At 52.4% G+C, this 27,607-nt stretch overlaps 1 protein-coding gene across 9 annotated transcripts; it reads right to left on the reverse strand.

Annotated features, from left to right (window-relative positions):
* Window positions 1-155: 155 nt before the first annotated feature.
* Window positions 156-26,951, reverse strand: PLEKHM1 (pleckstrin homology and RUN domain containing M1). Of its 9 annotated transcripts, none has more exons than XM_064524472.1 (15): window positions 26,854-26,951; window positions 26,201-26,316; window positions 22,883-23,095; window positions 21,241-21,486; window positions 19,650-19,738; window positions 17,445-17,692; window positions 15,137-15,772; window positions 13,043-13,490; window positions 10,499-10,730; window positions 9,058-9,966; window positions 6,495-6,640; window positions 5,960-6,153; window positions 5,361-5,424; window positions 4,580-4,737; window positions 156-1,262 (listed from the first exon to the last, which is right to left on the reverse strand). In XM_064524472.1, exons 5-15 carry the CDS (start codon window positions 19,689-19,691, stop codon window positions 1,133-1,135), a joined length of 3,207 nt encoding a protein of 1,068 aa, XP_064380542.1. In that variant the 5' UTR covers window positions 19,692-19,738; window positions 21,241-21,486; window positions 22,883-23,095; window positions 26,201-26,316; window positions 26,854-26,951; the 3' UTR covers window positions 156-1,132. The 9 variants fall into 9 exon arrangements, with proteins under 9 accessions (XP_064380542.1, XP_064380543.1, XP_064380537.1 ...); XM_064524473.1 differs by lacking the exon at window positions 26,201-26,316 and adding an exon at window positions 25,218-25,383 and having other exon boundaries at window positions 26,854-26,948; XM_064524467.1 differs by lacking the exon at window positions 26,201-26,316 and having other exon boundaries at window positions 26,854-26,948.
* Between the last annotated feature and the right edge of the window lie 656 nt (window positions 26,952-27,607).

The raw sequence follows: 27,607 nt of genomic DNA on the forward strand, positions 1-27,607 counted from the left end.
AGCAGAAGCGAGAGCAGACAACCTGCACCTTCAGCTGCACCCAAGGGAGCCCGGGAAAACCGGGGAGCCCTTGATGCCAACGCAGCCTGTACGAAATGAGTCTGGAAACCTCGTGTCGCCTGCTGTGGAGAAGCAAACCCAGAAGACAGCTGTGCTCGTTGTTAAATAAACTTTAATCATTTTTGTATCAGGGTGAAAGGAAAATAAAATTTGTTTCTGGCCTCACAATTGGCCAAGAGTTAAAAATCAGCAGCCAGGGAGGAGCAGACCGGCTCCTTTCTTTCCTCTCTTCATGAAAGACCACGCTGTCCGGTGGATTCTCAAAGCGAAAGAGCCCGAGGCAGGCGGGCGGGATGCTCTCCTCCCCCGGCGGCCGGACCGGACCGACTGCTGCGGCCTCCCTGGCTCGCGGCTCACACCGCCCACTCGGCGCGGGGCCTGGAAGTCGTGATTCAAGCGGCCCCCGGTGTCCACATTGCTGAAGGCACAAGTTTCATTTCGGCGCCCCTTCCCAAACCCCGTGCTGCTGGATCTGCGGTGCGGCCGTGGTTGGTTTTCCCCAAGCGGGCAAGCGAGTTTTGTGCAAAATCCCACATAAAAAAATACTGGTTTTCAGTACCGAATATCCTAAAAAACTAGAGCTTTAATCAACGTCAGTTATCCAACACCCTTGATTTGATATCTTGCATATTTACACCCTGGAAACTCACTGCGTTTCCATCGCGAGGCAAAGCGCCTTTGAGATGAGGCCAAAGAGAACGGATGTCGTCACCAGGAAGGAAAATCGGACCAGCCCAGAGCAGCACCAGGTTTGTGTGAGTAGGGGGAATGTTACTTTGTGAGTCGCTGGTCTTTCTCCTCCTGGTTGGACCTTTCCAGCCCCCTCCTTGCTCAGCCCCGGGAGGGGAGATATCCCTCTCCGTGCCGCGGGAGCACCCATGCCTTCATGCATCACCCAGCACTGACCACTCCCATCCTCCAGCCCTGGGAAACGGCCGCGCAGGAGCCGTTCCCGGCGGTGGGAATCTACTTTCTACACCTCCAAGGCCTGTAGGCACGCAACCCCGTTTCTCCTTGCGCTACTCCAGCTCGCAGAGAAGCAAAGGGCAGTGTTCAGGTCGCTCCCTGCACACTATAGATTTGGCTCCGCGCCGACATCCGCCGCCAGTTTTCGCTGGTACCTCTGCCGGCGCTCGCAGCGGGGGCAGGACTTCACGCTGGCCTGGCAGTCCCGGTGGAAGACGGTTTTGCAGTGGCTGCACCTACAAGAAACGAGGCAAAACCCCACCCTGTTGGCAACACCGGAGCAAAGACCAAAGCACTTCTACCAAACCAGATCTAGGGATACTTCCTTGTCTCTATTTCCCCGAAGTCCCCATTGAGAAAAGAGCACTGCCAACACCCAGATGGGCCAACAGCAAGAGTCAGCCACTAGTTATGTAGGAAACAAATAGATAAACTTTTCCAGCAAGCAGCAGTACCAAATTGAGCAAAGGATCTACCTCCAGCAAGCACAGCATAAAAACAGCAGCAAGCCAGCAAGGAACAACCCGCCCCACCGAGCATCGGCTGCTTGCAGTCAGCTGCCACCACGGTGTCGGCTTTTTGCAGATGAAAGAGCGAGATATTAAGCAAGCAGCGAGCTTTGCACCTTGCTTTCAGCGCAGGGGAGGCGGGGAGAAAAGGGCTTTCAAGCAGTACGAGACTGAGTGAAAACGTTTCGGGCTGAGTCACGAAACCCGGGGAGGGTGCGGGGCGATTTTAAAGCCGCCGAGAGAGCCCAGCTCTCGGCACCGGCGCGGACGGGCTGCAGCCGGGCAAGCCGAACGGGTAAGGGCGAAGATGCTCCCTGCGCTTGCCGGCGCAAGACGGCTTGAGACATCACTCGGGAACATCAGAGATGCAGGAAACAGCTGCTTTTGCCCTGGGGATGGGCAGAGGAGGAACCAGCCGCCGGGGAAAGTTTTGCCTTTTTGCGCCAAGTTGGGGCAGCTGGGCGAGCCAGCCGGCAGCGGGGAGGCCTCGCGAGCGCTCCCGTGGGACCTTCCTGGCTGACTCAGGGCTGCGACGCAGCAGGAATGTAAACAGCCACAAATTATACCTTGCGCTGGGCCGCCTCAGCGGAGACACCCATCTTTGCGAGGGGCGTTCACTACTTATCTTGAGTAAACAGAAGAAAAGGCAGCGCTACAACTGCTGAGCTCACTCTCCTCTTTCCAGCTGCGAGCCCCCCCCCTTTCACCTTGCGAGCTGCAGCAAAATGCTGCCGGGCCACATGCCACAGGGTTAGCTAGATTTTTAAACGCCCCGAACTGTGAAGTGCAAACGTCTTGTGCGCATGTGTCTCGTTTAATGCTGTCAGGTCGGTGCTGAATTTGATGCAAAAGACAGGAGACTTCAGCTCCCTTTTCCAAAGAGAGCGGTCCGCCTGGGTGCTCAGGGCAGAGGGGGAATGTGGAGGGAGTGAAGAAACACAGCAAGGTGAGAGACGACCAAAATACAACAGTGCTATTCCAGCCTGAAAGATCCTGGGTCAAATCCTGCTCCTGAGAGGCGGGTGCAAAGCTGCTGTTACGCAGCACATGGGAATGGCTACATGTAAGGATACAGATGGACAAGGAGGTGCTGCCCGGCACCGTTCATTTTCCCAGCGGAACATGTTTCAGGCAGTTTCTGTGAATTACCAGCGCCGCTCAGCTCCTCCCAGCCGCTGCGGAGGGGGAGAGACGGGTGCGATTGCAGCCCCTCTGCCGCCGCTGCCGCACAGAGTTTTGCCTTCAGCAAAATTAAGCTTTTGCCCTGTGTGTTTCTGAGCGAGCTGCTGCCAAAAGGAAGCGACTCCTGCCTCCACCTGCGGTGCAATGGTCTCAGGAAGCGGTCGCCGCTGATGTGAAAATGAAAACGTCACTTGCCCGGCCGGGTTATTGTTAGGAGGTGTTTCAGACGCATCCTCCACTGAGTTATAGTGTGACCCAAGCAGCTGGCTGTCACACGCAGCAGCGGGGCAGGAAGCTGGGTTTAGTTTGGCAAGGCCGTATTCGAGCTGCTTTCCTGCTACGAAACCCAGCTCAGCCTCCTCCACGAGAAAAAAGGTCAGCTGCAGAGCCCCGGCTAACAGGACGTGAGCCCTCCACCCTGCTGCCAGCAAAGCTCAACCTCGCATGCCTGTGTGGAGCAACACGCTCTTCCCAGGGCCCGTGGGCTCTTTTTCCAGGGAAAACCGCTCCCTGGGGGATGTTGTCATCTATAACAGGAACGATGCTGTCCCTGCAGCAAGCAGTGATAATGAGCAATCCTGTTCAGCCAGCCGGGAAATATTTGCAACCAAAAAATGCATGAGGCACCCCTTGACCCTGGTCCTGCACATACTTTCTGTAGCCTTTGGATATCACTGCTTGGTTTTAGGAATCGCCAGGTCAAAGCAAAAACCATGAGGACCAACAGCCAGTTAAGTGTCTAAGGCAGGAAAAGGTTTATAATCAATTCTGAACGCACCATCACTGATTAACCTGAAAGACATGAATCTCTCTCCACCTATGGTGGCTATGCCTTGGGCCAAGCAGGAAGGATTTGATACAGATTTCTTTAGAAAACACAAAACTGTATCTGCAGGAATAAACACATGTGTTCTGACATGGATATCCTAGTTCAAAATCTGCTCAGCTGCTGAACCTCGTGCTATCCAGCAGCAGTGAGCTCCACAGGTAGAAAAAGACAGATGAAAGCACATTATTCCCTTTCAGATTTGCATAAGTCCCTGCCCGGCTCCTTTAGCTGTCTCCTCTGCGGCCAGCATCTCTCCTCTCCAGCAAGGAATAGTCCCAGTCTCTCCCCTGCATCCCCCCAAGGCTGCCACCCCCCCACCATTTATCTCCGATCTCCCTCTCCGTGTCTTTCCCGTGCCAGGAACCGGCACTAAATACAGCCCCCGCTGAGAGGGCAGATTGCTCGTTTTTAAAGCGGCATTTGAATGGTCTCGCTGCTGTTTTTCTTTCCCTCCCGCAGCCCCTGGAAGTGCATGGCAAGCCAGGCTGAATTAAAACAGGAGAGGCGTTGGGCAGCTCCTGCCCTGGGACCCAGCACACAGCGAGCCTTTTGCCTGCCGACAGCAAGACGCTGTGTAAATCTACGCAGTACAGACGCTGCTATTCAGTCTGCAAAGCCTCTCTGCCCTCCCCACTTCCACCATCCACTTGGGCATATCTCAGCTTTGCTAGGCTTGCCCCTCCTCTTGCCTGAAACATGCCTTTTTTGGTTCAAATAAGCTCTGAGTCACTGAAGGCACCTGATGATTGTGAGAACGTGGTCAGGCCTTGGCCTCAAAGCTCTCAGAGAAGAGGAAACGTCAACGGGCACACGACCAGCTCTGTTCCGTGGCCAGCGAGGACAGGCCACCCTGTGAGCACACGCAGATGCTGGCCTAGAAAGCAGAGCGCCCAACTCTGAGTCTCTGAGAGGGACTAAGTGGACAATTCAGATGCCTGGGAAAAGCCAGTCACAGGCCAAACATGAGGCCATCACCTAAAAAATAACCTTGAGCAGTCTCACAACAGTGAGATGTGATGGAAATGTCACTCACCTGATGGTTGTGTCAAACTCAAAGGGAAAAATGATGTCGCTCCGGTTACAGATCTGACAGATAAAGCCTCTCTGGGTGCACAGGTCACAGTTGTAGACGTGATGGGAAGCAAACTGGATCAAAGACTGCAGGAATGTCTCAAATACCCCATCGGCTATCTATGGAACAGGGACACATCAGATGTTAGCACAAGCCCACGTCCGTCCGGTTTGGCACTCTGCTGCTTCTCACATGGGCAACATCCATGTTTCATGCTGCCATGTGAAGATGAAGCTCACGTCCAAAAGCAACCCCAAACCTCATGTGTCTGCCTTGGGGTTTAGTGTCTCCATGGGACACCAAAGAGACTCCACAGTGGCACCTACTATCTGCCGGGACCAGGGCTTCTGGCTTCGCAGTGGATGTGAAATTCAGCTGCTGCAGAGCCCCGTATTACCACCCTCAAAATTATTTGCAATGGATAAAAGATTATATGGAAACAAGATAGGGGCCATACTGTCTTAAAGAGAGGTCAAACAAGTTAGCTTGTGTGATCTCCATTGTTCTCAATGAATACAGGCCTGTGCCAGTTATTTTAGCCTTTAAGCAGATGTGCAAGTTTGCAGAGTGCATGTAATAAGAAAGAGCAATGCAAAAAGAAGAGAGATGACAACTAAGTTGGCTGAATTCTTCTACGTAAGCTTAAAAAATGCTGCGTTCTGTGCTGCTCTACACATTGTTTCCACATACAGAAACTAGGATGTTTTATCAGTGAAACACTACAACAATGCAAAGCTCTCACCTGCCTCAAATCAGTGACGCTGTATTTGTGGGGACACTCCAAGAGGTAGTTCCTGTGATCAAGCCTTCAAACAAGCACCGAAAAGAACACATTAGATAATTTCCGCTATATCTTCAACAACCTCAAAGTAGGAAGGAGCCGAGATGATGTGGCCTCTGAAGAAAGTTACTGCAAACCTGATTTTACATCATGCAACGGATCCCAAATCCTGTCATTGAAAACAGTTTGAGCGCGTTTCAAAGGGAAAAAAAGCATATCTATTTTCCCAGGTGTTTCCTGTCCAGCTAGAGGCCTCCTTGGTTCAGGAAGGTGTTTCCTTAGTCACATCTCAGTGTGCCGAGCCAGCAAACAGATGGATAACTCCTTACAACAGATGACACAGAGCTCAAAAACAAATCCACACCCTGACAGCACCGATCCCCCATCAAAGGGTAAGCAATGAGGAACAGTCCCAAGGACCGGGACACAGTCAGGGGTGCTGGCTGGCCCTCTGGGTACTTCAACTTTCCCAAACATAGAGCAGCAGCAATGACAAAGTAACGGCAAAGTAGGGAGAAGGGATTCAGGCTTAACCCCCCCGTGACGGAGATGGACCTCACCGCTTGCTCAGCTCCTTTAGGGCCCCACTGCGACACATGATGAGATAATCTCCGAGCAGCTTCAGCTGCTCTCTGCTCCGGCAGATTCGGCTCATCCTCTCCACGTGGTCGTACAGGCTCTCATTCACCAGCTTCAGGTTGATCAGCGGCTGGTTACGGATCTGGGTCAGGAACTTGAGAGCTTGCCGGCAAACCTACAGCGGAGAGAGAGGCCACCCATGCGGTGCACGCGGGAGGGCTTTGCAGCGCTGCCTGGCAGCCAAGAAGCCTTGAGAGGGAAGCACAGGGGAGAAGGACACCTCCACTGAGAGTGAAGACATTCAGAGGGACCTCCGGGAGGTCTAGGCTATAACCCTACGGTCCAGCCCGTGAATGTGGGGTGAGTTTGCCCCTCAGCTTTACCAGACGCTCTCCATTTCTTGGGCAGCTTGTTCCCACCCCAACCACCCTCCTCAGGGCTGTGTCATCCATGCAGCGCTCCAGGCAGAAGCAGGACCCTCTCCCTGCTCCCTGCGCAGACTCAACCTGGACTTACCCCTCGTTTCATCAGATCCCAGTTGTGGATGAGGCGCGAGGGAATCACCGTCTCATCATCCTGGTGGCAGCTGTCGCAGTAGTAGAGGCCGGAGAACGCGCAGAGCTTGGGCTTCACGAAGGAGAAGCCGATCTGCCTGGAGCAGCCTTGAGGGAGCAGAGATGAGATGGTGAGAGGGGACCTGTGCTGCCCTAAAAGCCCGTTTCCATTGCTGCCAGGACAGGGGAGACACCAAAGCCTTGGTGGGGAGGGAACAGGGTGAGAAAACTTTTGAAAGGTTTGAAGATCAGCTAAAGCAAGAGCCTACGCTTGGCAAATGCTCTAATTTTTCCCACGCTGTGCAGTGGAAGAGGAAAAGAGGGGATACTGGAGATATGGGAACACATTCCCTCAAGCACCTTTTCGCAGTTAAAGGCAGTGTTTACCAGTCAAAATCAGACAGGTCTCACCCACGGTCTCCCACCACAGTGCACTTACTGCTACAGCTGGGGCCCCCAAACCTCTGCTGTAAGCCCCAGGCTCTGCCTGGAGCAACAGAGAGGTACAAAAGCACACCAACACCAGCGCATTCAGTGAGAGCTCCCCGGCCCCTTCCCCACCTGCGAGGGGCCGTGACGTAGACCACGACGGCCCTACGGGAGCCACCTTGCATATTCTCCATGAAAAGGGAGTCTCATCCTGAATCCGTCACATATTTATCCATCAAATGGTTCAGTTTAAACTTTTCTTTACCGAAAGTAAGCTGTGGAAACACCACAGTGGTTTGGCAGAGAACCTAAAGCCTACCTGCCTGCTCCATCATCTCTGCCAGAAACTTTGTTCGCCCTATTTTGCTTTCACTCAGCCTTCACTTCTCTTTCACATTGCTGCTGCAGGGTACCAAACACACATCCAGGATCCTCATCTGCAAGTGATGAGGTCGGGATGAATTAAGCAAAAGAAGCCTTTATTATAGACCGATGTGTAACCCCAAAGGAACCCAGCTCGAGTCTCAGATCTCAGGGGAAATCTGCAAGGCTTTTATTCTTACTTAAAAAGTGAACGCATCTAATCTGGAGTCACGAAGACATGAAAACTCTTTGTGCTATTTTTAATGGCTTCACTTCTCTAAAATAACTGACAGAGCAAGTGAATCTCTGACCTCTGACTGCTGCAGTCTCAGGCTGTGTCTGCCCCGTGAAGAGCTAGGGCTACTGATACCCTCACTGAAGATTTTGTCTTGCAGTCGTTCGCACTTTGGGGCAGCTGGAGTGCATTAGCAAAACCTACAGAGCTCAGGTGCTGCTATCCGAATCGCCTTTTTTTTTTTTTAAAAAAAACCCTATTTCTTCTAGTTTGTCATGCCTCGACATATAAGGAAACCACTCCCGTGCCAAAAAGGAAGCACCACGCTTAGGTGTCAGACTGGGAAAGGGAAGCATGAGCGAGGGGCCGCGACCGTGCTTGGCTCGGGGCGAGCGCGAAGCAGAGCGAGGGCTGCACGCCGTCGGACGCTGCAGACCTGCCCCGTGCTGGCCGGCTCGGATCTGCAGTTTCCCAGCTAGCCTGAAAGGGAAATAAAAGCTGCAGCAGACCAAGAGCAAAGGGCAGACAGGAACCTAATGAAACCTTCACAAAGCAACTGGGAAGTGAAATCTGTCTTTGCAGCTTGCTGCTTCCATCTATTGGTAGGCGGAAAATGCAGGACAGAGCCTGGAGGGAGCTGAAGGCAAAAGAAGAGACCAAAACCAAAACCAAATGAATGGCAAGTACAAGAAAGAGAAATTTAGAAGAACTGCTGGAAAACCTGGAGGGTACAAGAAGCATAATTGGAGCAGGAGAAATCTGAAGTTTAACTAACTTATCAAGGTAATGAACAAATTATAGCTCCCACAGAGGTCACTGAGTGTTACCCTATTAAGCCAACCCTGTTATACCCTATTAATTACCCCAATGTGCTGAGAGGCATTAGTGGAAGTGAACATTTCACAGAATCAGCTTGTCACACCCATGACTGGAAGAACAGTTCTTCCCTCGTGACTTGCATTTGCCCTTGACTGCATTTACCCACAGATCATGGCCACAAAACGCCCAGCAAGAGGGTCATGGGCCTCTCAGCTACATCAGGTCCATCTAAGGTTGCCTTAAAGCCAAGACTTCTGACTGTCTATACCATGAGCCTCTTAAACAGGATGCCAGTAGCAGTCCAGTTTGACCTTGGAAGCTGTTCTGGAGTGGAGGGCAGGGGGTGGGGGATTCAGCCCTGCTGTGCACAGGATATTCCCCTGCCCAGCAAAGGCTTTTAGTGCAAGAGCCTGAAATTCCACGACGGCAGCTCCCGACTCCCGGGCCTGCAAACTGCTGCCTCCCTCCTGCCCAGCAGCTTGGCTGGAGAGATGAGCTGGGAGATGAAGCCCAAGTGAGGAGCTTTGGATGAGGAAACCAGCAGCTGCCCTGCATTGGGGTGGCTGAGGGACTCCGAGCATCTCCTTAACATTCAGGTAACCTCGTCAACCTTAATGAGTGCAACAGTAATCTCCGAGGCTGAGCTGGGCTTCTTGTATTTGAACAAGCCAACATATACCTGCACAGATGAAGCTCTGGGAGTCCAGGCCCTTCTCCATGGGGATGGCCACCAGGTATTGTAACAAGAAGCTGTTTTCCTTCACAGTGTTTTTCAGGACGACCTGAGAGTTCCCATCCAAACTGCCACCCAGGGTCAGCGCCTCCTCCGCCGTCTCCAGATAGGATGTGAGCACACTTCGGACCAACTCCCTCCACGACGCTGCCTCTTCTGCATTCTCAGCTTGCAGCTTCAGGACAGCTTTAGACGTTATGACCTTGAAAAATGCAGGTCCCCCAAGGCTCGTGTCTGGAAGGATATCCTGGATTGTCTCTATACCATAACTGTTACTTAAAATTTTGTCACTGTTCCTTACTTTAAAGCACTTTAAAGTTTCTAATGACAAGGAAAAAATAAAAGGGACCCATGTTTTATCTACATCCACATAAAGAACAGATTCTTTTATTGCATCCAGTTCTGGTTTGTGAGCTGAAGTCCAGTCAAAGCTATTCCCAGGCATGTCGTTGTACTGGAGAAGAGCAGCTGAGTCGCTGGGTACAGGCTGGCTTTCACCGCCGTCTTCTGGATACTCTAGCGTCTCCCACTCCTCTTCCTCCAGCTGAGGCCGGCACTTGTGCAATGCCTCGCGGATCCTGTCTAACCAGTCCTCGGCCTCATCTCGAGAAGGAGCTCGCAGGTACAGCTTTTTCCCCAAGAAAACCAGCTCGAAACGGCCATCAGTGTGCGTCAGCGCTAGCGACTCGCACCGCAGCAGGGAATAGCTCTCGACACAGATACGGTCCTCGTGGTCCAGGAAGAGCCTGAACTCCAGCGGTGACAGCTCGCAGGAGAACTCCTTCCATATGCCCATGGCTCCCCTCCGCTCCAGGCTGCCCAGTTTCAGGAGCCCTCGGAAAGGATTGGAAAGACCTTTGGGAAGAGCAGAGGTCTCAGTATAACCAAAGGGGAAATCAAGTGGAGAGAGAAAAGCCAACAAGCAGCTCACACATGCACACACACGACAGCCAGAGGCATCACAGCTGCTGAGAGAGCTGATCCTGGTGGAGGATGGGATGGGGCAGGAGTTCAAAGGATCTGCTTCCTGTGTCTCCACAATCTGCCCACATGCATTTTGTCTCAAGTCTGAGAATGGGAGGGATGGCATAAAAGAAACCTGTCCCACAAGGTGGACAGTGCCACGAGGAAGAGAGGCACCCAGTGCATCTCCCCTCCCTTTAAAATGTTTTCCACCAAAGCTAACCTAGGCTCAGTAATGCTGAGAGCCCAAAGCAATCTGCCACTACTGGAGCTTTTAATGATGCCATCAGCTCAGCAACAGCAAATAGCTGCTTCACAAACAGGTAATAACTTGAAACACCCACCCCAACCCTTGAGCACTGCCCAGAGAAGACGTACAATTACAGCAGGAGATGGGACACTGGCTTAGCAGGGGAACACATACCCATCTGCCTGCGATGCACAACGCTGAAGCCCTTTTGCTCTCGTTCTGGCGACAGTTTGGGCTTCCCGGTATCCGAGGAAGGCACGGACAGCCTTTCCAAATCAAGAGCACTGATCAGCCCTGTGGTCAGACCCTCTTCTTCCCCATCCGGCACAAAGCCATTGATGTCGGTTGTGCTCCCTCCTGGAGAGGGCCTGTAGAAATCATCTTCCGAGATCCAGCTCTTTCTTTTCTGCCAAGAAGAAACCCATTATCAAGCCCAGGCCCTTACTCCTCAAACACGCGTGTCCACAGCGACCCCTCCATGGGAACAAACCCCAAATCAAAGCATACCAATTTTCGCCACTCAGGCGCATCTGTAATAGGCTGCACATAGTTAGAGAGCAAATCACATTTCAGTGACCTAAAAGGCTGTTTAGCTAATCACAGCTCTGTAAGGCTGACCACAGGATGTCCTCACTTGGGTGACGCATTGAACTGCACCATGCTGGGAGGTCTTCATCATCATTCCAACCACCTTCCCCACGCTGATCACGGCTACACAGACACTGATTTCTCTGATAAAGAAACCCTTGAAGAGACCATGTTTGCAGCTGGCAAAATTTGCCAAGCCCTCACTGAGCCCTGCAGAGCTCCAAGGAAAAAAGCTGCATAACACTGTGCCAAGTCAAGTCACTGCCTGCTTCTCCTCTCCAGGCAAATCGCTTTCTGACCATGGGCTTTAGCTGAAATATAGTCAGGTGCAATTTAGAGTGCCCTTTAGCTGTCACTGCAGGGCCAAACGCACTCATCTGGTACACTGCAAAGAACTGGTGGGACTTTAAGTCCAAAAATACATATTGAGTGGTTCCTTCTCACTAAAATCACAGAGGGGCTCAGAAAAAGGAGCACATTCCTTGCAATAATGGGTATCATGTGCAAGATCTTTGATCCAGTCAGTATTTCCAATGGAGATACGGTGAAATATTAGCACTGCTGTAGAAGGCACTGGTACAAGCTCACCTGGAGCAGTGGTATAATCCATATTCCAGGAAGAATACAGACTGGGGAAAGTACAGAGAAGGATGCCTAGGATGAAATGGGGAGCAAAAATCTATGTTCGACAAGTGGATGCTACAAACACCAGTCCTGATTAGATCAGGAAAAAAAGAAATGAGGCAGAGAAGGCAAAGCAAACCTTTGTTTCAGCATTTCAGAAGGACCCACAGGGAGAAGAAAACTCTTTAAGCTAAAAGAACACATGGTTGTAGTTTATCTGGGAGTTTGGCTGGCAAGAAGAATAGACTGAGGTTCTGGGATAGGCTCCCCAAAGAAACAGCAGGAGCAAAACATGACCGAGTTCAGGGCTCCCGCAAAATGCAGCAGCCGCTCTAGGCGTGGAGCAACCCTTCCAGGGCTGTGCCCCACCGGGGCGACCACTCGATTTTCCTCTCGTGCTTTCAAAGGGCCTTTTATCGTGACTACGAACTAAATCACAGCAGGATCGTCATTGCCACCCTCCAGTGAGAAGTGCGATTCCCAAAGTATAGGAAGACTCTGTTTACTCTCGGATCAGGAATGCAGGTCGCTCCATGAGTCATGCGAAAGCAGGAGGGAATTTCCTGTTGACACCGTATGTTATACATAGATTAGTCAAACTGGCCCAACTCCACGAGGAAGCAGCGGAAACAGGATAACTGGGAGAGAGCCAAAAGAAGTAAGGACCAAACAGAGAAACCGTTGAGGGGGGTATGAAGTATGTGCTAAACTCACTAGGGTGGAAAGATGAGTCAGGCACAAGCCAGAGTTAGACACAGGACAGGGCTGTTCAAAGAGTTTCCTGAAAGCAAATGCAAGTGGATCACCCCCTTTGCAGGCAACAATAGGTGAAATTCATTGCTGTTCAGGCTAACCTAAGCACCAGTGAATGCCATCCTGCTTTGGGACCAAATGTGTCTTGGGAATTTTCCTCGCTGAAAAATTGCTATTTTTTTCCTGTCCAGACAATGTTTTTACCTCCTCTCATCTGGATTGTTAACTAAGAAAAGTCCCTCGGCCCCAGCCTACGTGAAACTCCACTCTTTGGCTGTTCTGTCAGCTTACACAGAGCCTAAAGTCAGATTTGTGCAAGAGCTCATCACCCTTCAGATATCATTAATAAAACAGAAAACCTCCCAGTGCAGCTGCTTGTGCTGAGGACTGGGCAAGAAATGATCTGTCACAGGGAGCTTCAAAAATTTTGATATTTCTTTTGCCAGGGAACATTTACTCAGACCTAATTTCTCCCAGGCTGGCTGCACGGACAAAACTCCCAGGGTCCAAGAAGGTGCATATGGAGCACAGAGCACTTTTCATCACTACTCTGTAGCGATTCTGATACCTATGCACCATTTGCACCAAAATGCTTGATGGGAGACTACAGGCAACACAGAAGAGTGGTCAGAGAACCCAGAGTCTACTCAGAAACAGCCACCAGCTTTATCTTCCTTTTTATTTGGATCTTCTAGTCAGCAAACATAAAAACAAGGACATTTAAGAACACAGCAAATGAGCTATATGACCTACCGGGCAGCTTGCTGCTGGGCAAAGGAGGAATTCTGCTGCAGGGCTGCGGACTGCCTGGCTTTCCTCGCTGCTGCTGATCTTCCTGGTGCCACCTTTATCTTCTCCGTTCATGCTGCCGGGCTGCTTGGATGAAGCACTAGCCGTGTTGCCGGCCTGTGGCGTGCCTGGCTCAGGCTGGGCCGGGTTTGTGGCCCCATCAGAGGGAGGATCAGTCACCTTGCTGGTGTTCACTGCATCACCCGCGGGAGCAGCGCGTGGACCATCCGCGTCAGGAGGCGGTTCGGAGCGGGCAGAGCTCTCCGGTGCGACGTCTGACGGTGCCGGGGTGGCCTTCGATGCGGTGGGGGGGCAGGTGGGCTGCAGCGGGGAGGACCCCAGCACGCTAGGGATGAGCCGTCCCTCCGCGGGCTCAAGGCTCTGCTGGGCTTTGCTGAATTCGGACAACACCCTTAAAAGAGAAACAGCGATCAGATTGAACACAGCTACATTAACCAGAACGTCAGGGGCCCTGACAACAGTCATTTGTCCCCTCTAAAGCACCAGTGGACACTACAGCAGGAAAGAATCCTTCCCTCAAATCAGGGATTTCCTAACTACACACATGAGTGTACTTTAACTTGCTTCTGATCCATTACTACTAACTGAGGGACAGCTCTGAATACCCCCCACAGCTCCAAACCAGCACACAATCCCTCAACACGTATCCCGTACGGACCACGTGCCAAATTTCAAATGTTTTTGTAACCGTAACGTGCAATTATTAGTGGAGTCTGGCCAAACAAGATGCTGTTCCCATGCCCCTACTTTGCTGTCGACTAGGTCAAATTAAACCAGCCCAGATTAAAATTCAAAACAAAGTCTTTCCATCGTGAATTTAATCAAATCAAGGAAGGTTCCCTTCGGGATTATCGTAAGATACAAAATCCTGAAAGTAGGGAACAATGTTGTTATCGGTGAGGGAGGACAGACTGCAGCTCTGGTCTAAACCAGGGGGAAAGAGCTGGACAAATAATCACCTTGCCAAAAACTGCAGTTTCAAATGCTCCAAAACTCCTAAAGAATTTGGGCTGATGCTGATAATGCTTTTGGTCAAAAAATATTTACAGAAAAGGCAATACTTCACTTGAAAGTCTCAAATTTCAATTCAACCTTTCCACTCAAAATGCTGTTTTTGTTTCAAAATTTGCCTCTGTTTTTTAAACAAGCATAAAATAGCCAGAAAGAAAAAGGTTTCAAAGTCACTCGATACCCTGGTCAGCTGGAAACAGAGAGTTTTTCCTTTTGTGGGAATTTCAGTGTGTTCACTGTTTTAAATCAATGTAAAACAAAGTCTTTTTTGTAGCAAACTGAAAAAGCACTTGCTCGGCTCTGGCCCTGTATTGCTCCACAGCATCTCCAAAGCAAACTGCAGTTAAAGGTGGCCTTTCCTCAGCAAATAAAGAAAGATACAGCAGTCCTAACTTTGTTCCTGGGTTTGCAGCCCTCTCTAAAACCTAAATTGGGAAGGGTGCATTTGCCAAACAGCACCCCAAGGCCAGACTCATTCAGAGCCAGGTTAGCCAGCACATCCTTCATTTTTAAGGTGATAGGCAAAACATTTACTTTCTGATTACTCAGGGCTTATATAACCCACTGGAAATCTTTGTCCTCGCAGGCTGAGTGTTTTGCAGAAATAAATCACGGGGACGACAAACTAACAACCCCCTTCCCTTGAATTATCTGCAGAAGCTGCAAATTATAACTCTTTTCTATGACAAAACCCATTTCCCCCCCCTCAGAAAGCCTCAGAACAGCCTCAAGCATATACCAGGGAGCTGCTACATTCCTGAAACAAGGGAGTAGCATTTTTCTGATGTGTGTCCCCTGGCAGGGAAGACAGACACACACTTCAGCTGTCAGGCGCTCTTCTTCTTTGGCACTAGCAAGACATGTCAAGCATTTCTTCTTTTTACCTTTCAGACTCTTTTCGGGAGGCAAAACAGCTTATTGGAAATAAACAGGGAGAAAACTTTCCTGTTTATAGAAGGAAAATAAATAGAAGCCCAGGAGAGGGATAAAACTCACTGTAAAGAGCAGGTTTGGGAAAAGACTCACTCTTGCAGCGACCTGTCCAAGTCCTCGGCAGTGGCCGTCCCCAGGTCGGAGTCGCACGAGAGCGGCTCCTCGCTCCTCTCGGGACTCCGGGTGCAGTGAGCCTGCAGGATGCTGTCGGAGCCGAGGCTGGAGGACAGCTGGGAAGAGCTCGTCGTGTTCAGGCTCAGAGAGGACGACGTAAGCTTGATTTTGTTGCTGCTCTTGCCAATGGGTAGAATGGAGGGTTGAATTTCAATCTCGTCCGAGCCCGAAGACTGCGAGATCGAACCCAGCGATGCCTTTCTCCGGGGTTCGGATGTGGAGGACGTCAGGGGCTCCAGCAGCTCCGAAACAGGACATAGTCCAGAGAGGGACAGAGGGGTGATAGTCCACTCATTCAAAACTGCCGATTTATAAGACAGCTCAAAGGTCAAGGACGTTAAGCCCTGCAAGTAGCTAAGGAGAAACTCGCACTCTTCGGTGTCTAAGAGCAGAGCGGTTGACTGGTAATATTCAGGCAGCCGGGATCTCTCCCGGAGCAGCAACTTCAAGTAGCACTCCACGAGGCCATCGTTCAAGGCCAGCCTCAGCCAGGCCCGGCAGCGGCCAACGTCCGTATTGATAAAAATTAATTGTTCCAGCTCTGAAACAATATTGCTGGGGAAGGAAAAACAACAGAAGAGAACGTGAGCAACTGCTTCCAAATCACCACGGTGTAGCGAAGGGCCAGATCCTCCATCAGAGCACAGGTTATGAAAGACCATGGGCTGTGCAACCTGAGTGTCGAGGCAGCCAGAAGACAGGGCATGGGTGTGAGGAGGAGCACCTGAAATCCTGCCCACCTGACGCTCTTTGGTTTGCACGGTGTGGCTGCTCACCGTGGTCCTTTACCACCGTGGACCTGCATGTCCCTTCAAAAAGAGGAACTGTCCAAACTGTTCTGCTACGGGGAGTTTAAGAGTTGGGTCAAAATAGACTTTGCAAAATCTCTCCTTCATGGAAAATGTGGTTTCCTATGGAGAACAATGAACTCCTGAATGTCCCAAACATGACTATTTTAGCTGTGACCCCAGCCATCCCCAGGAGTGCCTCTGTGCACTGCTCCTCTCTCTGGCTGGAGACATCTCCCATGCACTGCTTGTCCCAGCCCAAGGAAGGGTGGATGGGGGCAATTCCCATCGTCTCTGTGCTGCAGTGGGGCACAGACCAGCTGGATACTCGTTGGCAGTGATACATCTGAATCCTAGCTTCAAATTTCCAATCAGCTGAAACACAGCAAAACTTGCCAAGGAGCCAAAAACAATCACAAGGTTTGGGTCAGGTTAAGCCCTCGACTAGTCTCAACCCACTGATTTCAAGTACTTTCCCCCAAAACCTAATACACACTTGCTAACATCTCTGGCCCCAGCTCATGTCTCAGTAGTTGACGCTGCAGCCATTACAAAAATTAGAGTAAAAGTTTTGAAAGTTTTTTAATCTGTCTATCAAAATGAAGAAAATTTTGAAAGAGAACAAAAATATCCCCTATAGCATGTCAAGCAGTTATTTTCATCCACTCTTTCATAATTCAGGAGTTGCTGGTGGAGTTGGATTTGGACAAGGCTTTCAAACCCATTTGCTTGTCAGCTGGTATTTGGTGTGGAAAAAATTCTGCGCAGGGAGTGGTTCAAAAAAGCCAGCAAATAACGATAGTTATACACACAAGAACCCCACCAAGTTCACAGATAAGGTCAGTGTTGTTTTTCCTGTTTCATGCATGGAGAAATGGAGGTGAGTCGTCCCCAGCAGATAAACAGCAGAACAGAGACCAGACCCTGCACTTTGCATCCCTGTAACCCACCACTGCTCTGTACCAGTGCAGTCACTCTGCCCCGGGTTCCACTAGGGATATGATGTCCCAGGAAAGGCTCTGGCACCCAAAAATAAATAAGAAAGGAGCCCTGAGCAGGCACAGCATGGTTTCATTCCCAGTGCTCTAGCTCTCCATCCCATGCACATGCGTAGAGAAGCAGTGCTGATACCACTGGGTGCCTGACACCCAGCCTCACACCACCGCTCGGTATCACAGGGGCTTTTTGCTCTCCTGCGTATGTCTCCCACTCGTCCTGGGCAGCCCGAGCCCCCTGTCCACCAAGACACCCTGCAGGACTATCTGGTCCCTCCAGCTTTTGGTTGGGAGGTATGGGGAGCGGTAACGGCAGACCTTTCCATCTAGCCATCTTTCTGTTTGTCATTCCCTGAATTTCGTGGCTTCTTGCACCTCTCGGTGCCTAAAGGAGGGCAGGAAGCCTGCGTGTGCAAACGCCTCTCAGCTGGGACAGTCACTCACCGATGCGTGATGCTCTTCAGCAGGCCCCAGAAGACGGGCTGCGGAAGAGGCTCCCGGCCCCCTGCCTTCTTCCCTTTTCCCCCAGCCTCTGCCTTTATATGCTTCGCCTTCAGCCCGTGCACGAAGACAGCCTCCAGGGCGCTGCAGAGGGTGTTGGCGTTCCCATCGTCGCTGGTTACAATAGCATCTGAGGTCACATATTGCTTCTGCAATGCCTTGATGGAATTCACCAGTTGCTTCTTGATCAGCTGCGAGACAAGAGGAAAGTGCTTGCGTTATAAAGATAAAGATTAGGAAAGACTGCATACAACATGGGCTCCAAACTGCAAGGCTCATCCAGAGAGAAGTACCATGCAATTCTTGCTTCATCCATGTACTTCACAGTGGCTATTAGAGAGCACTGTATTTGAGCCGGTCAAGCTGGGGACTCATGCTCTTGGCATCACAGCTCACTTGGCTTTTTTTAATGAGCAATTTATGCAAATAATGCTTCCTTTAGCTCATGTTTCAGGGCCCACTGGGTTTACAGGGTTGCTTTTAGAGTGTGCAGCGCTTCCTCTATATACATCAAATTGCTTACGAGGGTGGGGAGAAAAAGAAATCAGTTCTTTCCAGGCACTTGCTCAGGGGAAACAAATGGATTAGGTAAGCATGTGTGATAAATGAGAAACACTAATGAGGTCATCCTTTGTAAAGACTGTGATGCAATTTGAACTCATGCAGATCAACCAAAGCAACACGCGACAACGCTAATGCGTTCTGTTAGCAGAAGACAAATGGATTGATCTTCCTCGTGCTCTCAGCAGCCTGTCTGTGCCAATTAACCAGAGGGCACTGCGGGGACAGGCCCCCCAAAAAGCACCGCAGCAGATGGTTTTGAAAGGCTGGCTTGTGGTGTTAGCGGCTCCCCTCCGGGAGCGTTTGCAGGCTTTGAAGCAGTAACATGGAAATTCTACATTCCAACAGCTTTGCTTCCCTCTTTCTTACACCAGAGTCAAAAAGAAGTAAATTCAGTGAATTTAACTGTTTTATCCTGGCAGAGAAGATTTTTTATTGCAGCTCAGCCCAGATGTCTCAATCAACACTATTTAAAACGAAAGCTGAACTTCCCACCAGACATTTGGCAAACACTGCAAATTCAGCAGGGACCGTATCAAACACTCCATGCTTCAGCATCAATCACGCGGCATTGAAAATTTTTGCTGAAAGGCACCAAGTCGTTCTGACTGAATAACGAACGGGGCGGGGGAGGTTTTGATTCAAGCTGGGTTTTCAGATGGGGTGTTAAAGGACCAGCATCAGCAGGAGGCCATACCCCACCCTTTTTGCTTATGGTCCGTGTTATGACAGTGCCTGCGTACTCCTCTCTGGCCATGTCTCGTGTGTGAGCTATGCAGATGCTCTTGATGCTCAGAAACACTTTCTGAAATGATTTCTCCTCTCCACCAATCTACTTTTCTTGGCTGCAGACAGCCCATAGTAGATTTCCAGCCCAATTTTTTTTTTCAGCAAGTGAAATGCATCTAAATAAGATTCACAGCAGCTCTGGTTCAGGGGTAACAGCCAGGGGAACACACGCTTTATCCCTGCCTGGGACACCCAAGTGCTGACACCCCTTGCAGCAGGGGCTGCTTTACAGCTGTCCTGCAGATCTGCTAGCACGAGCAACCCGCCTGCGAGCAGCAACCGCGGGCCAGCAGGATTAAAGAGTGCAAATGGTTTTATCTGTAGTGCATGAGTAATTCTGCTGTAGGATGAACTAAACAGGCAGTCTCAACCACCGTGTTTGAAGCTCGTTCATTAAACGTGCTTAGACTCCAGAACCTGGGCAGGAAAAGAACGTACAAAGCACCCTTCAGGAGCAAGGCTCCTCTGCCCAGGTGTAACGCTCAGCGCTTTCCCTTCCCCACGCTGGATCTTGCCATCAGGGGCACAGCCCGAGGTAGAGTCTGGTGTGATTTAACTCATGGCCACCCCCTTCTAGTCTATATACTCTCACTTGAGCAACTGCCCACACTAGACAAACTATCCAAGGATGCTCTTTGCCAGAAAGCACAAGCCACCCTGAGCCCGTATAAACTATCCCAATGCAATCTCACAGCATGGACATGTTCTACCACATCCCACGTTTGTTCCCTGCCAGTAACTGGAGTCGGACCGTGAATAACCTGAGTTGGTCGGAGAGAGTCGCGGGGTCTGGCTCACCTGTATGACTTCCTTGGGGTCCTCCGCGTGGCTGGAATGCATCTCAGCTCCTGCTGCTCCCCGCTCCGGGCGCTGCGTTCACATGTCACCTTCAGGACAAGGAGGAGGAGCATGTTTGAGCTCTGAACACCTTTTTGGTTTACGTACAATTCACCTGCCATGCAAAGGGCATCCGGAGTCACGCAAGAGGCATAGATCACAGCCCTAGATCGTTTCAAAGTGCTCACGGCCAGATTACTGCCAAGTTCAAGTCGGGACCCACCCAAGACCACATTGAAAAGCACGATGCTTCGCAAACAGTAGTGGAGTTTCAGACAAAACAGAGCGTGGCCGACAGTATGAGACCAAGAGGGAATAATTAACCCTTGCAGGCTGCCCACAGGCAGCCCAAACCCTGGTGAGACGCCGAGCTGAGGGCTGGTCAAGCCAGCAGAGAGACGTGCAGGGTCAGGGACTGTTGCTCTTCGGTTTCTACAGCGCCCACAACGACAAGGCGCCGGTCACAGAGCACCGACATCAAAACACATGCATTTAGCAAGAGGGCTTGAATGACGGGACCGAAACGTGTGCATGACGTTGCTGCCGCAGTGGCACAAAGTGAAGGATCTCAGGTTGAGGTGACAGCAACCCCCCCACCCGGGTACTCCGATGCTGCTGCCAAACCCAGCCGAGAGGGACCACCCCAAGAGCCACCTGGATGCTTGCCCCTGGCAGAGAGCTGTCCCAGCCCTCGCGCGTCGGGAACCCAGGAAGGAAGGGCATCGAGAGCGTTAAAGGTTTTCCGTAAGGTTTTCAATTGCTCCATTCAGAGGCTGATGTTTGACCGTCCAGAATCTCCCCTCTCCTGGGAGCACGGACAACAGGGCTGCTCTGTTGCAGCCGTTTCTTGCAGAAGAGAAAAATCAGCGCCCTCCCACTACAGGAAACCCTGGTAAAGTCCAAGCACACAGTGGCAGCCTTGCTGGATTTATCTGTAACAGGAGGGTGTTAACAGAGAACAAGGGACCTTTAGCTCCTGAATTTCAGCCTCCTACTCCAGTTCTTGGGAGCCGTCTGCCAAAATCTAGATATACCTGGAGACTCTGAACAAGGGTGCCCAGCTGCCAGCAAGGCACCCGTCCCAGGGCTGCATCCCGACTCGGACGCAACATGCGCTGGAGGTTAAAAGAATTTGAGACCGACTCCAGCACCAGTTACTGCTCTGAAGCTTTCAAAAGACTCCAGAGATCAGAGAGCTAGTTTATTCCCCCGAGTTGGAAGCATTTGCTACTGCGTTGCCATTGAAACAGAGGAGGACAGAGCTCAGCAGTATGGTCCCACTGTACGCCCAGGCAGAAAGAAAGGTTGGTACAGCATCAATACTTCAGATTTTACTTCCTAGCCAACAGAAAAATCCTGCAGCTTTCCCCAAGCAGAACTAAGCCGACAGCCTCAACCTGCCCCTCTCTCCGCATCGGGAGCTGTCAGACCCAGGACAGAAGCTCAGTTTGCGGACGAGCACTTGCACGGCAAACGCCGGTCACGAAGGCAAAGACGGTCCAGATCCAGAGCAGCCCAAATTCAGAGCAGCCCACGCACACCCCACACCGACCTGGACGGCGCAGGCAGCCGCTCCTGCTCGCAGCAGCCTCAGGCAGGTCAAGAGCTCTTCAGGGACAAACTCGGGGTTGATCCTCAGCACGTTCAAAGCTCACAATTTCATACAAAAGGAAACTGTTTTCGCCACTACTTGTCATAAGATTTCCTCTCTTTCGATTGCAACATAGAAACGAGGGGACGCAGTGATTACAGGAACAGTAACCTCTGGCTCAGATGCTCAAGTCGCTGCCAGGGGTTTCTGCAAGCAGAGAGGGTGACAAAAGGACACCTCAGTGACAGCAGCAGTAGATGAGGATCGGAGAGAGCCACCCCCCTCTCTGCCCTACGCTGCAGTAACGTATCAGAGATCCAACCAGCGTCCAGCTCCACGGGGCTATGCGGGCTCTACTCCACATGCCACCAGACCCATCACCTCCCATTTACACCCTACAAACTGGTCACATCACCCAACACAAATTCAAGGTGCAACAGCCCCTGCCACCCTGCTCTGCGTGGGAGACGCAACCTTTGGGCACAGGAAGACATTTCTGATGCCACAGCGAAGAAGCCCGTGTTTCAGCTCCAGGACTGCACATGCCATCCTTGTTCTTGGCATCGGCCACCACGGTGTCCCCAGCCAGCCTCTGCCGTGGCAGCTGTGGAAGGGGAGTGGGTGACGGCACAGTTTTTGCGAAGACCTTCCCTGCTTTTCAGGATTTAGTAAGCAAGCAGGGGGCTGGGAACTTGCCAGCAGGTTTGGCATTTATTCATCAGCAGCATGACTCTGCTCATCCCCATCGCCGACCGTGAGCCGCACAGTTTGTGGACCTGGGGACCAGGTTGTGCTGGTCTACAACACCCCATGCTATGGCTGGTGGGAGCTGATGTACTTCCCGACCATATTGGCAGCAATCCTCTCCAGCCAGGTAGGCTTTGAGGTCAAAGGAGTTTGGGAGAGACTCCCAGGGCAGGCGCCGCTCTGAAGCTCTCCGGTGGTCCAGAGGCAGGACAGTCAGTCCTTCCCGACCTGGGACCGTCTTGGCCTGTGTAGCACAGACCCCAGCGGAGGCATTCTCCAAAAACATGAGCTCCTTTACCTGCACCTCCTCCAGCATCCAGGAGGTGAGACACAGAGGAGGACAAGGGCCGCCTTCACCATGAGCAACTCGGAGGGACTCTACGCCCCCATCCCGACCAGCCCAACCAGTTTCTCCCAGTGCTGTGATTTCACCGCCTGTGTTGGGACAGCATTTTCCTGCACAACAAGCACAACGAACATGCCACATCAGCAGCTCGGAGGCGGACTGCATGTAACACTAGTCTTCAGCAAAGCACAGAGAAATCGTATCAGCAGCCCTGGCAGCGGGGCAGACAGCAGTGCTCTGCTAGCCGGCTCTAAAAGCAACAGGCGGGCACAGAAGGACTTCTAACCTCTCCCTGGAAAGCCACCACCGTTGCTTTTGCTCTCAAAACACCGAGACACAGGACAGATGCGCGAATGCAGAGACAAACACATCTACAGCAGAAACCCCACACCATTTCCCAGTGATCATCACTGCGAAGGCTGCGCAGCCAGACCAAAACAGCTCAGATAAGATGAACAAAATAAAATGGAAAGAAATAAAACAGAAAGCAAGCTTGGGTGGTTCACCTACCGAGCAAGAGGGCGATCTCTGGTGTAATAGCAGAGCTGTTTATTTTCCAGAATGCTACAAACCAGCCAGGTCTTCGGGAATTGCTTGTCAAAAGCAAGTCTATCCGAGAAGAGGCTAAGACCTGCTCCGCTCAGTCCTGAAGCCTGGCTCTTCGATCTCCCGACAAGAGATGTTTTCCAAGTTATAAATAAATGACAGGTCACTGCTCACACTCTGTGAATGGAAAACAACAGCCAACGATGGCGTTAACTGGTGACTCAAGGCCTGGAGATGGAGCCAGTCATTTTCCAAGCACGAGCCTTAGGCCAGTCACCCTCCACCTGGAGCAAATTAAGGCTTTTACAGGACAGTCGGTCCAAATACCTGTGTCAATACAGCCTTCTCCTCCTATGGAGCCATTTTTACCACCGGGAAAGCTTTTGCTTTCTGCTAGGAACCCCTGCACACCCAGCCAGCTGAAAACACAAGCCAACCCCTGGCAGAGCTACCCCAAAACAGAAAAGCTGGCCAAGCCACAGCCATTGGAGCAGCTAGCTGCAGGAAAACCCCCCTGGAAAACAGTTCAGCAAGGTTTGCCAAGTTTCCCATAGGAAGGGGGAGGCCTTGGTGGATGGGGCAGCGGTTACAGGACAGCCCCAGCTCACGGCCGAGGAAAGACCCTCGGGTCTGCCAGCGATGCAGGTCCGACTCGATCTGCTTGCAGACAGGAGCGAACCATCAGCCCAGAGCTATTCACGCAACGCGAAGTGCGATTCCCTCTGCACTAACACAGGCTCTAAGATACCAAAACGCCAGCTAACGGATGAAGCCAGACCATCCCCTTGCTGCACAGACAGTCTCATGACAGTTAACTGCCAATTTCTGCCTCTGCAACGGGCCTGATCTCCCGCAGCTCGCCCACACCGAGCGGGCTGCGCAGGAGCACCCAGGCCTCCCCGAAATCTCCCCCGGGGACTGTGGACCCAGCACAGGGCAGCCCCGAGAGGCAAAGCAGAGGCTAAACTCCCAGCCGGGCCTTCAATTGCAAGACCACATTGCTCGGACACTCAAAGAGCAGAATTTCTTTCAGGTTGCTATATGGCCCTCTAAGAGGCTGCAGTTTGCCACAGCTATAGGGAAGGAGGGAGCTTTCACTGCAGGGGAGTTAACAGATGAACCACGCAAGGCTGAGAAAAGTTGTGAAACCCCCTACATGTTGCAGCAAGACATTCCTATATTTGCACTCTAGATTTTGGGTCATTTCTGGTTACTAGGACTGAAGTTTCTCTGGCCACCTGATACAGCAGGGCGTTCACAAACTGCGACCGGGGAAATAAGGTATTACACTGTTGGAAAGCAAGTTAACAACAAGCGACTGGCTCTTTAAACTGCATTTTCCGCTCGACACAAGAACTGCCCAGCTCATTGACAACAGCTCATTTTAAATGGAACAATGTCATTTATAAAGGACATAATACACTATTAATCAGAGAAGCTATATAAAGGTTGGCTATCTGTACGTGCTGGGTCCTCCTGGGACTGGCTTGGCAGGCGGAGAGCATCCCTGCACAGGCTACGGCATCTCTAATCACTGTAAAGCCTTTTGGGATGAGCCTTGCTGAGAGGTTTGGGGTGTCAGGGTTTTCTGCTGCAACAAGATATAAGCAGATATATGCAACGATCTAAGGGACCCCATGGAAAGGAGCATCTGATCCATGGTGTGGGCATGTGGCAGTAAAAGCTCTCTATGCATGTGACACTCATGTGGCTGGAAGATCATGCCAGCCTTGAAAATACAACACTGAATCAGAAAGCGTGATGACCACAGGCAGCTCCGAGAGCAGGAACGGGGCAGCGTGGTGTGGGGGGCCCCCAGGACGGGGCCCTGCTTGTTTTCCTTGCAGGTGCACAGTCTGGGGCAGCATCTCGAAGCCCACCGCTTTCTCCAACCCAACGCAGCAGCACGCGCTCAAATCTCGCTGTTCCCAGCCCAGGCGCCAGCAGAGGTTACTTGTCAGAGCACCGAGTTCCTGATGCAGTTCGCTGCCCCACTGCACAGATCGCAGCCAGCTCACGGCAAAGGCAGGACCGTGTCTCCCAGGGCTGGCGTCAGCTCCGAGTGACTGCAACTACGGCACAACCCTGACGTGGCAAACCAAGCATCAGGGAGGCTTCCAGGCCCTTTTGTTGCTGCTGGCCGGGCGGAGAAGACAACCTCATTGTAGGGGGCTTCTCGCCCTGCTCTTAGGGCCTTCTGGAAAAGCAGATCATAGCTTTGGGCAGCTCCCGTAGGGACGCAGGGAAGAGGACATGAAGCACCCGAGCACCCTGAAGCTCCTGTCGCTCTGACCCTCACCAGACTCAGCTCAAAGGACGGCTGCACACCCCAGGGAGATCTCCTCTCCTCCTCGCCCTGTTGACCCAGCTGGCTCTTCCCTGGCCTCTGCGTCCAGAGAAGAAGGGGAGGCTGGAAAGCTCCAGCATAACCTCCTATTCCACATTTCAAAGACGTGTGACATCCTCTGCGGGAGGAAACGGTTATGGACAAAAGAGAAGTAACCCATGACAGCTGACACTTCTGCCTCCAGCTTTGCCTTGAGAGCAAAGATCGGGCTTAGCATATGGATTTCCATCACCGCAGTTTGCCAGAAAGATGCCACTGGAAGCAAAAGTCACCAATGAACAAGACACTTCGCCCTATCTCAGCCCTGGGAGAGGCAGCAGTTCATGGTTCATAGAGGGAAAGGCCACAGAGCCGTCACATCTCCGGGTGGAAATGCGCACTGAAACACGTGCATGAAATAACGGGGGTCAAAATCCTCCAAGTGCCAGGTTGTACTGCCAGAACATAACCGCAAGGAGGGACACTCGAGAACAGACAGCAATCACTCTGGAAGGGATCTCAAAAAGGCCCCCAGCAATAAACACAAACCACTGAGGCAGCACTACGAGGAGAAAAGAGGGATTACCAAGGCTTTCAGAAAAGGTGGTGCTGCCCCTCTGTGCAGGACTGGTGAGGCCTTAGCAGGGAGCCAGCCCAGCTCCAACAGCCAGACTTCTTAGAAAGACACTTCCAATTTGCAGACATCAGGAAGATCCACAAGGGAGGGATTTCCAGACCTCAGAGCAAAAGGATTAACCACGCAGAAGAGGTGCCTCAGTCCAAGTCTGTCCCCACAGAGGAGGTTTCTGAGGCTGGTGAATTCTTCAGCGGGCAAAAACAGGGTAAGATTTGCCAGGGAGTAAAGCAGCGATGAGAAGGGGCATTTTTAACCACAGAAGCAATTAGGAAACAACCGCGAGACGCGGTAGATTTTCCACCCCCATGTTTATGTTTACCTCTAGGCCGAATTCTCTTCTGCAAGAGGGATTTTAATACACCATCAGAGCGACTGATGGGAGCGTGCGAGTTTTAGCGCTGTGTTATGCTCACGCTGCTGTTTTAACCCACCAGCCTGCGAGGAGAAAGAGCAGCTTAGAAAAAGCAGCGAGGCTGTGACGGGCGCGACACAGGGCCACCGCAGAAAACCGGCCATGGGGCACCTCTGCCCAGCGCCCGGCACGTCCCGAGCGGGGATCCGGACGAGCCGGCTGCCGCGGCTCCTTGCAGCCGGGGGGGCTGCGGGCCGGGCGAGGGGAGCTGCTGGGAGGGGATTCGGGGAAAGGGCAGCAGCCAGGGATGTGGGGAGAGCAGGGGCTGCCCCCCCCCATACACACACACCCCCCTCAATGCATCTCCACCCCCCTGCGCCCCATCTGCACCCCCAAACCACCACCGTCCTACACCTAATGCATCCCCCTCCGCTCCCCCAACCCGCCCCCGCCATCCTGCACCCCAAGGGGGGGCTGCACCCACCGCCCCCCCCAGCCCCCTGCTCCGCCACCCCACCTCCTGCACCCCCCCCAGCCCGCCCCCTGCCCCCCCAAATCCCCCGCCCCCTCTGCACCCCCTAACTCCCTCCTGCCCCTCTGCTTTTACCCCCCCCACTCACCGGCTCCGCGGCCCCCCCCCGCTTCCAGCTGGGCAACCCGGAAGTGCCGCCCCCCCCCGCCCCCGTGACGCCAGCACGTCGGGGGGGCGGGGCTGCGGGGCCACGCCCCCTCGGGGCGGGGGCGGAGCGCTGGGAAGCGCGAGCGCGCGTGCGCACAGGCGCGGGCACACGCGTTTGCACACCCAGGGCGTGCACAGAGGCACGTGCAGGCATGCACGCAGACAGGGGCACGTGCACGCACCTCGGCACACAGGCACCCCCGTGCATCGCCCCACGCACACTCGGGCACACCCAGGCATCCACACGCGCGTGCACACACAGGGCAGGCACACAGTGCTGCACACGTGCACGCACATGCATCCGTGCACGCTTGCACACACGTGGCAGACACAGTGCTGCACACTGATGCACACGTGCACGCACGTGCATCCGTGCACGCTTGCACACACGTGGCAGCTACATGCACACGTGGGGCAGATGCACGCACGTGCGGAGGCAGCCACACACGCACGTGCAGACAAGCGTGCCCACGTGCACAGCCACACAAGCCCAAGCTGGCACACGCACAAGCACACACGGGTGTGCAAACATGCATGCACACATACACGCTCACCGAAGCACACACGCATGCACAGCACTGCCCTGTGCACACACACGCACGCATGGCGCATCCCGGCACGCCGAGGGGCCCAAGCGACTCATTCCCACGCTTCCAGCAGGATCCTCGTCTCCGTGGTCCCTCCTGTAGCCACAA

Source organism: Dromaius novaehollandiae, chromosome 22 (assembly GCF_036370855.1).
Source record: "Dromaius novaehollandiae isolate bDroNov1 chromosome 22, bDroNov1.hap1, whole genome shotgun sequence".
Classification (NCBI taxonomy): Eukaryota; Metazoa; Chordata; class Aves; order Casuariiformes; family Dromaiidae; genus Dromaius; species Dromaius novaehollandiae.